The sequence below is a fragment of the Achroia grisella genome, unplaced genomic scaffold (assembly GCF_030625045.1).
Source record: "Achroia grisella isolate CSIRO2021 unplaced genomic scaffold, CSIRO_AGI_Agris_v1 utg702, whole genome shotgun sequence".
In the NCBI taxonomy this organism is placed as follows: domain Eukaryota; kingdom Metazoa; phylum Arthropoda; class Insecta; order Lepidoptera; family Pyralidae; genus Achroia; species Achroia grisella.
Window position 1 is genome coordinate 3,416,204 of NW_026712999.1, and position 18,439 is coordinate 3,434,642.

Below are 18,439 nucleotides of genomic sequence, written 5' to 3' on the forward strand. Positions count from 1 at the left end.
TTAAATGGGACAAAGTCGATCAGATGGTTGGAAGGGAATGACTCACTAAAATCAATATCTTCAAGTAGCACTTTTATATAGTTAAACATCCAGCTTAACAGATACGACCGAGGGCATCGCTAAAATTTGAACCTCAACTCAGGCCGTCGTGTCTATCCCCGTTTGACCGTGACATAGTCGGTCGTAAAGTCCAAAGAGGAACACACTAAGACCAATCGCTTTAATAGCACTTTTATATAGTTAAACATCTTACCTTCTTCTGTAGTAGTAAATCTAACAGGTGAAGAATAATGACTAAGGTCGGCCTGATTACCGCCAGCTACTCTCGCTGTATATGCGGTTGAAGGTAGCAAATCCTCAACATCTATTGAATGACGAATTTCTTCTAACCTAAAAATAGAGAGGCATAGTTTAATATTGAGTAAAAAAACTAAACTTATAGTGTATGAGATTAAACAAGAATTAAAATGTGGGAAATGGGACTTCTAATGTAGACTGACAACTCCATTAGCGAATGGAGTTGTCAGTTCATATTATTAACAATGAATCTATTATCAAGCTAGCTATATAGCAATGTACCATGTCAGGTTGACCTCCACGCAATTCCCTCTGGAAACCTTACCATGACAAATTCTTGGTGAATTTTTCATTATGGGCTAACTGACCTGAACTCATATTCATCTTATCATCCTCCACTAACTCCCTGCTCTCGTTAGCACCGGCGAGTGCACATTCCATTATCTTTAATATAACCTATTTTAAATATATATTTATATTTAAGATAGGTTATATTATATGATCTCAATGAAAAACATGAAGACAAATCGTATCTTGAGAACGCAGTCTACTTATATCTAAAACTTCTGTATTTTATCTCAAAAGACAAAAGGTAGTCACGGGAATTACCTAATTTTGTATAAATAGTACATGTTGTTAAGTTTTAGTATACACGTATAAATAAAATACATATATAAATTAATTAGACTATAGCAAGTATAGTGAATATTCTTACCTAGTTATATTAATACTTCTAGCATTATTCCACGACACTCTCTGAGTGTTTGTGATCTGTAAACAATAATATTGGGCGAGAGAGCGCGCCATGTCTCTCCAGGATAGCTTTACAGATCTGCTCTTGACCGAATCAACTGACAAGTCTGAAGGTGGGGACGGTGGTTCTAAATGTAATAGAAATCATAACTTTAATATAATTCAATTATATTTTTTATATCAAGGTATAATCTTAACAATATTATAAACGCGAAAGGTGGTAAGTATTGATGTTTGTTACTCTTTCACGCAAAAACTACTGAACGGATTTTGATGAAACTTTACAGTAATATAGCTTATGCATCACAATAACACATAGGCCATATTTTTTTATTGAAATTTAACGTGGGTGACAGCGGGCACAGCTAGTAAAATAATAATTAAAAAAACTAGTAGGTACATTAAATTACTGCCGTTTATATATTTTACCTTTTTAGAAGTAATGTTATTTGGAGTTCATTTAAACTTATTATTTTGCATTTCTTATTTATAATTGAAGCAGATATTTATCATCTATTCATCACTAAATCATGTACTATGTAGGTTAAATCACTTATTTACCTTCCGTTAATTGCGAAATTGATTTCCGTACAATTTGCATACGGTTTGCATTGGCCTAGATACTTTCTATGCATGTCGTGTACAATAATTTAATATATAACCGCTCCACAATCTAATCTAAGTGCGAGACCACTTAGATTCCAGGTGGGGATGAATTCCCTGTCGATGGCGAGTGGTGGTTTTAACAGAACGGTTTCAGAGGAGCTTCCTCCCACGTTCACTTAGATTGTGGAATGAACTACCCGCCCAGGGAGGATTGCTCACAAGATTACAGCATGGGGTTTTTCAAGATATACCCTATATTAAGGTTTCTTAAGAGTCGGCAACGCGTACGTGAGGCCCCTGGTGTTTTAGGTATCCATAGGCTACGGTAACTATTTACCATCAGATGGGCCGTATGCCTGTTGCGATCATCGTAAAATAAAAAATATATAAGTAGCTACAAAAAAAATTAAAATTAAGTACGTCCATAATTAGATGGCTCTGTGTTAGTAATCCAGAGTATCGTAATTATTTATTTATTATAATTAGGATGCAGAAATATAAAAGAAATACTTTATATGTCACTGTGAGTAAAGCATGAGTAGTTTCTGAAATACAGCGTTCCATACTATACTACTTACGTACTATAATGCCAACGGCACGATTCATGTTTTTTTTTTCTTTGGAGCGGCCAACGTGGTTCTCCTCAAGACTAGCAATAAGAAATACTTCTTAAAAGATACAAAACTCATTACTTTCATTTTAACGAGACGTACAATATTTCCTTTTCCGTCAAGACTCCGGCGTATTATATGAAAAGGATCTCGTATTACAATTTGAATGAAGTGCTCCAAACATTGAATTTTTTATTTCTATAATGTTATTTTATTCTTTACCTTGAGTGTTTTTTTCATGGAGTCAACTTGAATATTATAAATATCAAAGTTACCTTACCTCCTTAATACTGTTCTTTTTTTTAATAATAATATAAAATAGCCCATTTCTACGGTGGCAGTAAATGATGTCTCTGACTAGCCTTTGACATAAAAACCGTAACGGTACAATATTTCATAACTATTTCTTCAATAAAAACTATTTTCCGTGACCAGTTACCTATCTATTCCTAAGGGAATTATCTTGAGGCTTCTCTTAGTCTACGTCTATGTCTTAAGAAATCTACCTGCTAAATCGGAAGTAGAAAGAAGGACTGTCTAATAATAGTATGTTATTGAGCATATATTCTGCGGCTGATTCTTTTTGGTTGAATCAATTTTATAATAAAATAAATATAAACAATATGTATAATCTCGTGCAGTTTTTAAAATATGTGGAAAATGTTTTGGCCATCTATAAAATGTATTCTAAGTACCAGAAAGTACCAACAACAAATGCATGAATGAAACATAATTACTAGAAGTAACATAATCCAAGATTAAAAAAAAAATTTCATTTAACTTTATGGTCTATAACAATAATTTTGCGTTGCGTATTGCGTTTTAGTAAATTTGTTTATGCAAAAAGTCATCATAATATCATAAATACATAATTTGTACGTCCCTTTCGTACCTTTGCACTACTAAATGATTGTATGGATGTTAAGAAAACGTGTAAACATAGACTGCATCATGAGTATCTGTTGATCAGATTATGTTTTATTACAAAAACTAATGTAAACTGTGGAAAGTTTGTGTAGATGAAAATGCGGGTAAGAGTTAGTTTCTATTTTTTAAACAGTATATGTATTGGCACTAACAATAAATATAAATGGTTGAATGTAACTATAATTTAGTTGCGGGCTAAACTACACTGGCTTCAAGCCAAAATCCAGTGGGATATCTACGTATTTATTAACTTTAAACAACATTGCAGTCTCATAGTGAAAATATACAAATAAAATCTGTAAAAAAAATACTTATTGTTAATACTGATTTATTATCCGAGCGGTAACTTAACTAGTAAACAAACTGATAGTCTGACAAGATTGACCAACGAAAGAGCGTGTGACACCTTATTAATATTATACGGGAAAGTTTGTGAGTATAGATGGATGTTTGTTACGCTTTCGTGCAAAAATTACTTAACGGATTTTGATGAAACTTTACAGTAATATTTATTTATTTATTTGTACACATTACATCAATGGTTGTAGACAAGACAATTAACAGCAATCCCTGCACTAAGCTCAAGGCTTGTGTCGCAGTAATCAGAAATCCTTAATTACAAAAACATTAACTTAAAACTATAATTAAAAGATATGATGGGCGAAATATATTGATTATTATGTGAGTGTGACGAAGACGAAGTCGTGCTGACTCTTACAGTCAGCACGTACACCATATTTCCTTTTATTTACATTAGAAACGAATTTCTACTCGGGAAAGCGGTGTTTAGGGCAGAGCCGCTCTATTTAGCTCCACTAGCATTCTACAATAGGCTTATGTGGTGGGTTCTTGCAATGCATTTAGAAGTACGTCGTAATACAAGGCTCTACATGCCATGTCAGTGATCGGCCGATTAGGGTCTTTGAGTTGAGGTCCAAGTATTTATATATAATACTTGGACTTAAAGACCCTAAAGAGTCACCGACGTTATTAATGTCAATAGCAGGGTAAATTACTAATAACTAGCTTTCCGCCCACTAGTGTTTGTAACACAACTTTGTGTGTACACTATTATATATGTATAACACAATATAAATAATAACGACAATTATATAGAAAATAGACAATTAAAAAGTTATATCATAGACAGATAGTGAATTCTAAAAACAGTCAATAACAAGTTATTTTAGCGATTACGTAGTACAATAGTCACGTGTATGTACGAGATTCAACATTATGAATGACAATGTAACTAATCTAAAAGAAAAAAACTCAGGTCTAAAAGGGGTTGACCATTTAAGATAAAGGTAGACACGTAGCCGACTACACAAAGCCTACATTGAAATTACATACTTAACATGCTTAGAAAATATTCAGACCAAAACGAACACACACTGAATACAAAGGTTTTTACATAATTTAATACTATTAAATAAATTTTCTATTTACATACAATACACGTTCAATACAAAATAATTGTAGTGAACTTTGCTATTTTGCAGTTTGTATTCACACAAAGTTCTTAAACAATTCTTAACAACATTTATTTAAAATAGCAACGTGCAAGTTTCTTGTTTCTTCTTGTATTGAGTTCCGAATAAGTGGTAGAATAAAAAAAATATGACTATTCAATAGTGGTTATATTAAATTTATTCGAGTAAACATTATTTCTATTTCTATTGTAAGGATAACGGTTTTCATCATTCTTTTATTCATCAGGTAAAGCGAATTTATGTATCATAGTTTCTTACCACTACATAAGAGGAAATAATAAATACTGTCACGAGATAGCAATACCCGCATCGTTGGATTGATGATTTTCCTCGTATCTCCCCAAAAATAACTCAATACACATATAATAAAAATATATATATTGGATCATCACAATGTTTTATTATGTATTGAAATAGCAATCAAGCTTACCTGTTTGTAGGTGGTACATATGTACCTACATATGTATATAAACAGCATTACAGAGAACATGTTATTATGTGACGCCTATTATATCACATATGTATATATTATAGTAATACTTCTATATCTATATAAATAAATATAATTAAAGTGTCTGTTTGTAATTTCAATTTAATAGGTTTTCACTAAATGCGTATCAAAATATATACGGCACTCAAAAATTAATTTTAAACATATTAGTCTATTTGTTCTTGCTACTCTTTTGACCGATGTTGATGGTACTTCACACGCAGATATTATATACTTATATTATAAGCAGCAACCTCAACTAACTAATTTATTTTAGAAATTTTATTTATTATAACAATAAATCGTTTAATCTATACAGACAAAGTCACAGGTAATTGCTAGTTAATATTATAAATGTGAACGTGTGTGTGTCTGACGGTATGTTTGTTACCTTTCAACGAATAAACTGCTAATGAAAAATTACGTTAAAAATAATGTATCGTGACGAAGAATACATTATCTTTCATCCTAAAAATAGTATTGAAAGTCGCAAATAAAATTAACTTCTGGTATAATCTGATAGTTTATTCTAAATTCTTACCTAATATTGTAAGATGAACGCTATATACATCGGCTCCGAATGGGTTACCAGCTCTGCACTGATATAAGGCACCATCGCTTGTTTCGGTTTGTAATAACTCCAATGTACTTGTCATTCCATCTTCTGATTTTGTTTCAGATATCTTTACCCTGGATTATAAAAGAACTTTTTTTAATTCAATAATTAATTCTAATTTGGTTATAACAGTACGCCAAATATGTTATATGAATCTTTTAACAATTGCAAATATGAAAACAATTGCATGGTGCGCAACTGCAACTATCAATTATAAACTGATTTGAAAAATCGAACTTTGTGTTTGCTATTTTTTGCATTAAAACAGTTTTTTAACATCTATAACAAAACCAATTTCTGGCTTCGTTCTTTTGGGTTGTAAAAAAGAGCTAATGTCAAAGAGCTTATGTAGGTCATATCTACCGTCAGTCCGGAGAGCTTTTGAGCTATAAAAGAACTGACTAGAAATCCTTATTATTTTCAAATGATTACTGACATCATACTGACATATCTTACATGATTATAAAATTTACATCAAACGTTCTAATAACGTTTGATTGCTTTGATATCTATACTTTTATTTATTAATGATAGTCTTACCTTTGAGTCAAGGGATTTATAGGCTTTCCATTTCTGGTCCACATTATCCTGATAGGGTCATCACCTTTGGCTAAACACTCAATGGTTACATGGTGTCCAAGTTTCGATGTGATGTTCCTCGATACTATATCGAATGTTACAGGTTCTGTAAAGTGATTTGATTTATAACTGATAGCCAAAATACTTTAAGGTCTTCAAATACATAAGGTAACGTCTTCAAGATGGTAGAGTAGATGTTTTTTATAGTGGTTGACTCGAAATCATATAGATATAAAATGCAATAGTATTTTTATAGGCTGAAACTAGTGTTATGGTAAATTTATGTACATGTATACTGGTCGTATTTTATTAAACATACAGTGACATGTGACTATAGTGAAAGTCAAATAAGGTACTGTAATTTCATATATATATTAAATAATAAGATGTAACCACATTGCACAGGAGAAAGGTGATTATTAGTAATATGGATTAATAACCCGATTCCTAGCTATATACGATGTCTGGTTGACCACGTGGTTCCCCTGGAAACTCACTTTCTAGTGAATTTGCTACGACAAATTCATCGTCATTGACACTTGACCTTATACTCATTATCCTCTACTGGTTCCCCGCCAGCAAATTTCATTAGCGTAGGCGGGTGTACCATTACATTATCATTCATTATAAAAAAAACACATTGCTTATTTAAATATAAATTATATATTTTTTTAGTAACAAATATCCCGTCGATCTCTTCTTCTCTTCTTCTTCTCTACAATATATTTTTGAAACAGAAACACATACAATACTACTACACTCCTCTCCAAGACATAATTCCAAAAATATAATAATATGTTATAATGTTACAGTGTAATAAAATTTATAAAAGATACAAATTACTCACTGTTAACTGATATCCATATAGTCTTACTAAGTGCTTCACCGACCCCGTTTTCAACGTGGCAAGTGTACACGCCCCCGTCTGATAGAGCTACAGAATCAAATATTAGGGAGCCGTTGGACAAGCTCAGAACTCCTCCACCAGCCACTTCTAATACTGGCCTCCAAGTTTCAGATACAACTAAAAAAAATATCGATATGAACGTTTCTTTATCAATTTTTGACGGTCTTGGTGGTCTAAAGGTTTAGGACACTGCTTTACTTCTCATGTTCATGGGTTCTTCTAATTCTCAATTTAATTCGATAGTAAGTATACAGTATAATTATTTTTTTTGTAATCATGATGGTTCTTCGGAAATATCAGATGTATCAACTCTTCTTAATATACTCTTCATGAAAACCTCAGCAGGTAGTTCATTTCACAATTTAAGTGTACTCGGGAGGAAGCTAATCTGACATCGCGTAGTCATGCGGTAATATTTTAAGTAATAAGTAGTTACTTATTACTAAAAATATTACCGCATTCTCAGGTAGACTTTGTATAAAGTCGTATAAGTGGTTGCTTCTGTCTTACTTATATATCACACTAAGCATGAAGGGTACTATGAGCATCAGAAATTATTTTTCCATCCTTGGTATTGTAGTAGATAGACAAACAAGCTGACAAGCTTGTTTGCCATTTCAGTTACATAAAAATACAATTTCCAACACCAAGTTTATTACAAGTTACAAGGTTTTTTTATTCATATTCAGCACATACATCAAGTGACTGTAGACAAAATCGATGCAAGAAGTTAAGATTTCTAAGTGGATTTTCGTGTTGAGACTTCTCAACTATCCGCAGCGATTGAAAATTTAGATTTTAATGTAAGTGTAAATTCGTGTCATACCGTCTCTTTTTAACCAATGCGTCTGGGGTTGGGGATACCCGTTGGCGCTGCATGATACATGCCCACTTCTTCCCAACAATAAGGATGTGTTTTGTGGTTCTTCGCTCCATTTAGGGGCAACTGTGGAAGAAAATCTGCTGTTAAACAGTTAGAAATCTCATACGTCATAAATACAATTTTGCTTTATGAACTATTATTTAAGCTAAGGCCGCACTGTAACTTCGGCTGCAGCAATATGCTGAGCGGAGTCCTTTTTAGCAAATATCTTTTAATATTTTTATATATATGTACTTGTTTATATATATGTACTTGTATGTATACATGCTGCCAATTTAATTTAATCTATGCTATTTGTAATGCATGTTAATGTTAACAATATGTTTGCGATAATATTCTTTCTTTCCCTATCTAAATATCTGTTAGATAGTTAATAGTTTTGATATGCAAAAAATATTATAAAGTAATCTAGTTTAATATATATAAAGAAAGGAAGTAGCGGAACGTAGCGAAACGTCTTAATCTACAAATAGAAAAACACATCGTCAAGATCTGCTACGTGTAAAGACAATATATACATGTTTGTATTTGAAGTAATATCATATTAAGAATATAGTAATAACGTTACCTCTACCTACTCTATCTAAGGCTTCCGATCGTTACCTTTTATATACAAGTTCACAGTTCGGTTAACTTTTGCCACATGATTAGCTGCCACACAAGTGTACGTTCCGCAATGCTCCAGTGAAACGTTCTTTATTATAAGAACGCTGAACACTTCTAGGCTTCGTTCTACGATCTGAAAATCAAAGTCTAGGTATATTTCTTCATTTATTGAAATTAGCTACCCACATGGGTATACACATATGTGTATTTGTTAGTAGATACAGTATTCATAATCGGGTTATTGTATATATACAAGGAGTATAATGTATTAGAAATTAATTACAATCCTAAAAAGGTATAAAAATAGTGAAAAATAATTATCAAGTAGGAACAAAACAAAACAATATGTCAGCAAAAGTCTTTTTTTAGTTTTTTATTTTCCCGCGCAAACGTAATGCCATAGATACATTATTAAAACGTTATACTGTGATAATATCTTATAAAAATCATTTAACGATATGGACTTTATAAATATATACATGAAATATACATGTAAACCCTTCAGAAAAATTCTTGAAACTATACTAAATATCTTATAAAAATCTGTAGACTGGTTTAAAAGGTAGAAGAAAAACAGCCTGTCGAGTTTCATCTTTATTTTATACTATTAGAAATTACAGGGGACAGACTTATAAGTCTGTAGTCCAGTTTATGGGAATGTATGAAGCGAGGGTTATCACCTACCATCACGTGTTCTGTAGGATTGGTAAATTTTAAAATTGTTTCAATCTATTTTCAAGGTTGTTTATAATTATTCATATTATATAAATGAATTATTTCCCATAATAATATTATTTATGAGCCAATATTCGATGTTCTTACCAGCATGGGTCATTTAAAATATCGGGAGCTCATATATACTAATATTGTAAAGATCCCGTTTCTATAATGTGTACAAAGTTAAAATTGTCTCTGTGATATTGAAGCAACTGTAATGTTAGTTTCATAGAAACAGTTTAGTTCTCACCAAATTTAGACGCAATAGTACAAAGGTCATCTCGGTAAATTTGAGTTTAGTTCATACCAGAAATATGCAACAGAAGTGTCTAGATAAAATTTATTTATTATACATTTCCTCTAATATTAATAGAACGGTCAGGTCATAAAATATGCCGTTGAATTTGTAACAAAGCAAGAAAACAGCGTTACACTTTATGAATACCAAATTCCACCTAGTACAATCATTAACATCAATAAAATTTTCATCTGCAATTGAATAGTAAATTGAGTGACTTACTTTTAAATGTGTAGGTATTTTCTTCCCGTCTTTCAGCCAGGAATAATAAACAGGAGAGTCGCCGCTTTTAAGGTTACAATGGATTTGTACTATCTGTCCTTCTTGTAAATCTGATGCCAACAGTATTTCTTCCAATTGTGGTGGTTCAACTACATGTAATTCGAATGACCTCTTAGCCATTTCACCAGATGGGCTCCTAACTACACAAGCATATGATGCTCCATTATCGCTTTTTGTAACTTTAGCTATATATAAAACTCCATCATTAACAGTAGTCACATCTCTTTTCTCTCTTAATTTAGGTTTGCGTCCAAATATTTCTATACTCAGCGCTGTATTTTTTACGAATCGCTTAAAGCGGTTCGTCTGTGTTGATATGTCAGTATTTATTTCTTTACCTTTATACTCCCATGTTATGTCTCTGGAAACATTTTTCGCGTGTATATATTTTTTTGTTATAAATAGGTAAATATTATTTAATCATAACGAGTATACCTAAATATAACTAAAATGAATCTTGTAAGTTATATGAAACCTAGCGGTTAGTACAAAACATGTTAGAAACTAGAATTACAGCTTACTCATCACATGAATAAAATTATATACATACATATATACAAATGGATAGTCATCTACTTGGTAGCTATTAGTCATCTATATGGTTCCTTTTTGAAGATTTTTTTACATTTATTTTAATAAATCCGAAAACCATTACAAAAATACAATTTTACAAAATATTGACATAAAATTAACACAGAAAGGAGAGTACAAATGCTAATACTGTTAATGCTAATATAAAACAAGCTAAAATATTCAAATAACAGATACTATCGTAACCATGTGTTAAACGTGCTTGATTACATACTCTGTTGTGGTATGAACTACGTACTGCCGAGTAAATATAACATCTCAGCCGTAAGGAATGCCAATATTTCTTAATTAATTGATAATTGGGACAACATCAATGTATTGAAAGCTCACATTCACTTGGACTGTCAGTTTGTTTCATACTGTGACTGTGTGATAGATGTATAAAAATATAATTACCTTACTGGGTATCCATAGTAAGGACACTTGAGGGTGACGCTCCGGCCACTTTGCACTTTGAATGGTGGCAGTGTTCGAATGTACGGTGGACCTATGGTGATATATTATACATGATAATGTTATACAATACTGTTGATATAATTCTAATTGTACATTGTAATTAAATTCAAAACAGTGGAATTAATAAATAACTTATTGTTTATGAATACACAATTATAATTTAGTTCACAACTTAATTTTTTGAAAAATTATGTCATATGAGAAATATTGTAATCTAGATTTATTTATACTATCTTTAGAAATAACTTTGGAGAACAAATAAATAAAAATCATCGTTAGAATCCTTTATTAGTTATTTTATATAACTTCGAAAAATATGAATGATTTTAGTTCATAATATTATTTAGTTTTCAGAATTGATATTGGTATGTTGATGCTCTCAAAACATCAATAATATATCTTGACAGCGCATGTTAACTTAAAAGTTCAGAAGTTCTTTCTAACTTTAAGTAGTAGTTTGATTTTCTTATAACTTTATATTTACATACATATAGTAAGAAGTTATACGAATCGAATGTTTATTTATTTTAATATAACATATTAACATTAACTCAATATTAACGTACTTTTTAAAAAGTCTGATCAATTTATTACAAAATGAAACATGTTATGTTTAAAGTTAGTAGACTGGAAGCGGATCAGGCTATTTTAGTAGTCTTGTCTACACACACAGTGGACAAAATGCGAGACTAAATACGGAAAAGCGACTCCATTTTATATTTATAAGTAAGTGTATGTAGACAAAACATATATAAAATCAGGGATGCCAACTATAAGAAAATCCTAACTGACAAGAAATTTTTAACCTACAAAAATTTGACAAAATACTATGTATGTACAGGTCAGAAAGCAAAATTGAGCTTATACATATATGAGTTAATTTTTAGATTTTTAGTTTTAAAGTTGGCAACGCTATATAAAATTTATTATTATTATTACTTAGGTTCAAATTTTTTTTATTTTAAAACATATATAAAAGGATGGCTGTCAACTATTAGAAAATTCTCGTACAAATACGAGACTTTAGCTACAAACAGTACAATAAGTGTGTACAAGGTCAGAAAGCTAAATTGAGTTTATATATGAATTTTTTAGCTTTTTAAGTTTTTAAGGTTGGCAACCCTGTATGAGATTATTTCGTACATGAAATAGAATTCTATTAATGGCGGTCCCAGACGTGTCTTGATATCTTTAAAAAGACGCGCACAAACTATGTGTAGGAGGTCATTTGCAAATAAACTTTCGTATTTTCATTACTGTATCGGTTTCAAGATGTAGGTTTATGTACACATCGGCCACATCTGGGATCGGGCTAAGAATAACGTTTATTGAAATAGATCCTTCAGTATATTTACCATAGACGTTAAGTCTATCGTGGTGAGCTATTACACTCTCGCCATAGTGAGCCACACATGAGTATAGACCTCCATCGTCGACCCTCAAGTGTGTAATATTTAGTTGGCTCACTACGCCACCGTCTGGGGACATGGTTTGACCTATAGCGTACCTATGGAGCAATAAAATAATTTAACAGTTTATTTAAGACTTCAATATGCCTTCATCTGCATCGTTGGAATCTCTACGAAGTCGAACATAATACAGGAAACACTCCAATTGAAATTAAATACTGATTAAGTCACACAAATTATCAATTATAATTATATATACTGTATCTTTCTGTTATAGAAGTATACTCATATACAGCTATCTCATCCATGACATTAGTGAATAGTTATGAATCAAAACTTAGATATAGATGAATGTTATAAATACAATATAAATAAGGCGTTTATATTGCTATTAAAATTCACTAGTTATCAATTGACTGTACCATGCTTATACATATTGGTGCTATTAACAGATTTTGTAAAAAGTATTGTTGGTAGTGAGACCAGGGAGAATCGAGACAAGGAATTATATATATATACTCGCAGAATGGAAATTTAAACATTAGTTAACTTTCACATAAACTTTTTACGTTGCGTTGTTTTCTGTTGCAGTGTTGATGAATTTCTTAGCAGCAAAAATTGTATAATTTCAAACACAATATAAATTGTTACTGAATAAATAAATATCAAATATATCAAATATTAAATATAATCTCATCCATGACATAGTTATAAATAGATGAATGGATTTCTTCATTGGTCCTTAATAGGTTAGTACATTTTTTTAAGCTCACAGAGTGCACCGATGGGCAAATGTAATCGTCATTTAATTTCAAGTTTTTGAAAACTCACTAGGTATCAATTAGCTCTTTGCTATATATACTTGAAATTTAAACATTAGTTAACTCACTAAACTACTGCTTGCTGTAAAGTAATTGTGATTAAATGTAATCAACGAAAAGGTTCATAAGCTTTTTTTTAATATTAGTTTTTACTGAGAACCCATACTGTACATATACTTGTGAGGTACCACGAAATAAATTAATTACAGGGAATCAACGAGATGAACATTTTTAATTTCGAACATTTCGAACTATTACAAATTTTGCAACGTCTATTTGGGTCTGTAAGTATAATTGAAAATAACACTAAATCTTATTTACTCAGATTATATTTCTATGTAAAAGATTTTATTTAGAATTTTTCATCTCTTGCTATGATTGTATATTTCTTCTATTTTTATTTCATATTCAGTATGAAATGGAGTGGGGTTTACAAATGTTATTTATTCCTCTGACAATATGATATTATGTAAGAACCCAGTACAATTATAATTATATCGACCCATTATCATCATGATGATATTTCTCCTAACTGAAGCTGTCGAGGCTACGGAAATCACATCACATTTAGCCGCGACTAATTCAATGACTCTCGTTATTGTCAAACCCAAATTGTGTTTAGCTGTAATGAAATGTACATACAATACAACAGTATTACTTTAAATTGATTCATATTACAAGGGTAAAACACTATGCATAAAATCATTGGTAATTTTACCTCGAATCGGTGTTAGAAGAGATAACAAGTCCGTCCCTCTCCCAAATGAATCGCGCTGGATGTGGTCCATTCACTGTACAATGTAGGCTCACCTACACCAAAATACACTTTATTTCTAAAGCCATAAAGGAAATAATATATCGTGGTCTCTAACGATTCCTTCCTTATATAATTACATTTGAGATTCATGAAACGAGACCGTATAATGATGGCAGTAAAACTCAATGTTGGATTTAAATGGTTTTGGTCAGAATTGGTTGACGAATACTATGAGCATTGCGGCTTGAGTTATGAGCATATGGCTTTTGTTAGATTTGATTACGGTTATATAATTATTATGGATTTTATTATTGTTCATTCAAAGATATATTTGAGATATTATCTTTTATTTTGTTCGACATCATTGTTCCATTTTATAAATGTAATTCTAAATTTAACTTTTGTAAAAAGTAAACGTTAAAATAGGATGATTATTTTTGCATAAGCGTGATGTTTTTGTATTATTTTATCACGATTGGGTCAAGATTAATCAGGTACCTTGGATGAAGATTTTTAAATTACAAAAGACATCAAAGCATGTGTCTCTGGCATTACATGCCTTAAAAAGCCACAGTTTTTATTTACCATCAGTCGAGTCGTAAACTTGTATCTCATCCTTGATGTCAGATATAGGTATCATATCATAGCTTCATTATCATTTGTCTCGATTGACTAACAATGCACAGCTTGAAGTCTTGAAAGTCATAATTTAGAACATAGGTTAAAATATATGTACATAACTGATGCTGAGTTTCCCCTGCAGGTAAAGTCGTGTGATACGGTCAGTCTAACATAAAATAACATAGGACTTACATCAACACCAGGCATAATATTGGACTCAGTGAAATGCTGGGATATAACCATTTGCAAGTTTCTTCTGTAACGATACCTCTGTATTTGTGACTCTGAAATAAAGTTTTAATGTGATCGAACAGTTCAATTAAAACTACTGTAGTTTTTCTTTTTACTGAGGAAAACATTTATAACAACAATTTTTTTTCAATACTAAATAAATCTGTAATAATTGTTAGTAGTAACTAACTTTGATCTCCAAATATGTTTCTAATATATATTTCAAGAGTATAAAAAGCACAATTCAATGTCATTGTATCGGATTTGGTTTATAGAGTAAACCGGCAAATAAGAGAAGAAAATTTATATATTTTAGATAAGAAAGGTAATAAAAACTTACCATTTGATCTCTCAGTCGACCAAAAGTTAAACATATTATACGGAACCCCTCTTAAAACGGAAATGGACCTGCAAACAAAAGATAACAATAACATTAATTTCAAGCGAGATTTAATCTGTTTTCTTTTATTACTTTAGGTAGGCAATAAACTTGGAATAATTAATTAAAAAAAACTTTAGTACAAGGACATTCATATTTTGAAAGCTTCCTGTATCTAAAAATTGGGGAAATATATATTTTACTAGTTGCATTCCGTGGCGAGGCTCACGTGGAACACAGCCGGTTATTATTTTATTATTATCTGTTATGTAGACTACTGTTTGTAGACTTTTTTATAGGATGGATCATTAAAAGGTTGCACCCTGCTGCGCTAATGGTATACGCTGGCAGGGCATCAGCGGACGATCATAGGATGCGCATAAAGTCAGGTTGGTTGGCCAATACTGGAATTCACCAGGAATTATCAACTATGGTATCCAGAAACACCACATGGTTTCCAAAGACTCATATTTAAAATTACCATAATAACAATTCTCTTCCTCTCTCTTATTTGAGCTTAAAATAAAATAGGTTTATTATGTTATTTTATACCATTGAAGAGGTAGTCAAATATTGAAACTAAAATTTAAAAGTGCTTGCTGTTTTTTGTTTTGTATATAAATTGCCAGTTATTTAAGCGTTATTTTGTTAGTTGACTATAATAGTATTTGTATATATCTGTATCTTGCTATTTGGTATTTGCAAAACATTCTTTAACTTGGCGAAGTTTTATTTTTATTAGAAAAGAGCAACAGTCGAGTTTCTTCGCAGTTTTTCTCGACGGAAACTTTTGATGCAGTAGAATAAAAAAATGCAGTTTTAAAATAGGTATTCGTACCTTCTTATTACGAAGAGCTATGTAATGTAATGTAAGGCAGATAGACATTGTAGAGTAGTCGTAGTTGCGTGATTATATCTGTCTCTGATTCATATGAATCAGAGAAAAAGAAACAAATTATATATTTGTATGTATTATTTTTTAGACATTTATATATACATTTTGCCTTATATATTTTTATAATATGTCTCATTAATATTAGTGCACCGCCAACAATCTTTCTCTGCGCTATTCATGGTTGACTGGTAAATAACGCCGCAAGAAGTTAGGTCCGCCATATCAAATAGAGCATTGATAGATAGCATATATCAACTTAAAAATATAAGGTAGTACTAAATTATTTAAAAGGGCAACACGCAAGTTGTTCTCGGTTTTATTTTGATGAGACAGCTTTCTGCATGATCGTTAGATAAAAAAAATAAGTGATGTTTATTCAAAATTGCTTGAATGTAAGTTTCTTTAAATAAATTAATTTATATTCTATTCTATTCTTCTACCACACACCTTAAGGGTCGGCAACGAGCATGTGACTCTCCTGATGTCTCAGGTGTCCATGGGCTACGGTAATCATTTACCATCAGATGGGCAGTATGCTTATTTGCCACCATCGTAGTATAAAAAAATATAATAATAACTCAATCAACTCCACACAATAAACAATATTAATCAATAAACATTATATATATTTATTCCGATCAGCGACAGTCTAAAGTCAACATACTAATTTTATATTAGCCACTGATGCCAGAATATACAAAAACCAATTATTTTTAATGACTTGTAAACTGAATCTGTTACAGTAATGAAGTTTCTTTTAGAAAAGCTAATATTATTGGATATTTAATTAACGATAACAACGCCCCCTGGTGTTATTTTTAACCCTTTCGCACACGGTCAGTTGCAAGTTAAATTTAAATATATCGATTACTTGATTACCTTGAAGTGTATTTAAAAATTTATACGCAAACAGTAGCAACGCTTGTAATTCATTTATTATTTACTAGTTTTCAATTGCTAAATAAATTTATTCCATGACCGTATTTGGTTAATTGGCCAGAAGTTAGGCCTTATATAATATATATAGGCCTTAGGAAGTATACTATAGGTTATATGATCGTATATATTGTCTTTCAAATGGAATGATGCACCATACAGTCCTAATGGTATACGAGGTACTAATGGAGGAGGATAGAATGAGCTTCGTGCTTAGGTCAGTCAAATGACGCCATCGTGTGGAATTAATTAGGATTTAACCATTACATTTTCAGGGAGGACCGCGTGAAAAACGATCTGACATATTATTTAAAACTTAGTTCAAGAAATATGAAATAAAATTTAATAATCATCGTAATACCGATCGATCCGACATGATAATCTTAATTGAAGTAAAAGGAAAAGAGTTACTAGTCGATTATTAATCCACGGAACTGACAAGACAAAAAGAGAGACTGTTGATCTCTATTAATTACATAAACGATGTGTTATAGCTGATAATACCAAGGTCTTCTTAGGTATATCGGTATACAATTATTGCACAAGGAAGTTTCTTATTAATTTTATGTAAAAAATGATGGTCTCACAACGTTATAATGTTTGTCAACCCTTAATTTTTTTTGGAAAACATTGTTATTAGTTTTTTATAAAGTGGCATTAAAAAATACATACAACCCTAAACTTTCACACTTCTACCTTTTATTTTTTTTTCTTTTTATTGAGTGATTTTAATTTAAATGGCAAAACAACGTTTGCGGGGTCATCTAGTATATTATCTATTGAAATATATCCTAGAAAATTATGACACTTTCATTTACATTATAAACTACTAACTAGCAACTATATCAGATGTAAAAACAGCTTTACTGAATTGTTTTAGTTATTACAAGTACATCATTCCCGAACGAGATAGGCGATTGTTTTTATATATAAAAATCACAAAGCTTGTTGTGTGTTTGTGTACTCGAATCTCAGAATGCGGTTTCCGCTGATGTATGTGTATTGTAACAAGCTTAAAAGCTTAAGCTTACTGTAATGTTTGTTTCATTCCAATCGACTCACAAATATAAAAGTGAAGTTAGCCAATTGTTATTTCCAATACCACGAAATCACTAGCTTAGTTATATATGTATTTGTATGTATATATTTCCTTGTTTGTAGTCGACTTTAATAAAAGGTTTTATATTATACTGTTATTTCAATAGTATAGTTTGTACCATACTATTGGAATATAATATACAAACAAAAAAGACTATTCTTAGTGTACGTTGTCCATAT

At 31.1% G+C, this 18,439-nt stretch overlaps 1 protein-coding gene across 1 annotated transcript in view; it reads right to left on the reverse strand.

Annotated features, from left to right (window-relative positions):
• LOC131850078 (cell adhesion molecule Dscam2-like) overlaps nucleotides 1-18,439 on the reverse strand; it is an 82,945-nt gene that overhangs the window by 49,203 nt on the left and 15,303 nt on the right. The window contains exons 3-15 of the mRNA XM_059200230.1: nucleotides 15,292-15,359; nucleotides 14,913-15,004; nucleotides 14,061-14,152; nucleotides 12,468-12,619; nucleotides 11,053-11,143; nucleotides 10,006-10,426; nucleotides 8,766-8,901; nucleotides 8,106-8,225; nucleotides 7,220-7,396; nucleotides 6,334-6,478; nucleotides 5,719-5,867; nucleotides 1,013-1,178; nucleotides 254-390 (exon numbers count right to left, since the gene is read on the reverse strand). Coding sequence (XP_059056213.1) covers nucleotides 254-390; nucleotides 1,013-1,178; nucleotides 5,719-5,867; nucleotides 6,334-6,478; nucleotides 7,220-7,396; nucleotides 8,106-8,225; nucleotides 8,766-8,901; nucleotides 10,006-10,426; nucleotides 11,053-11,143; nucleotides 12,468-12,619; nucleotides 14,061-14,152; nucleotides 14,913-15,004; nucleotides 15,292-15,359 — 1,946 coding nt within the window. The remainder of the gene's footprint in view (nucleotides 1-253; nucleotides 391-1,012; nucleotides 1,179-5,718; nucleotides 5,868-6,333; nucleotides 6,479-7,219; nucleotides 7,397-8,105; nucleotides 8,226-8,765; nucleotides 8,902-10,005; nucleotides 10,427-11,052; nucleotides 11,144-12,467; nucleotides 12,620-14,060; nucleotides 14,153-14,912; nucleotides 15,005-15,291; nucleotides 15,360-18,439) is intronic.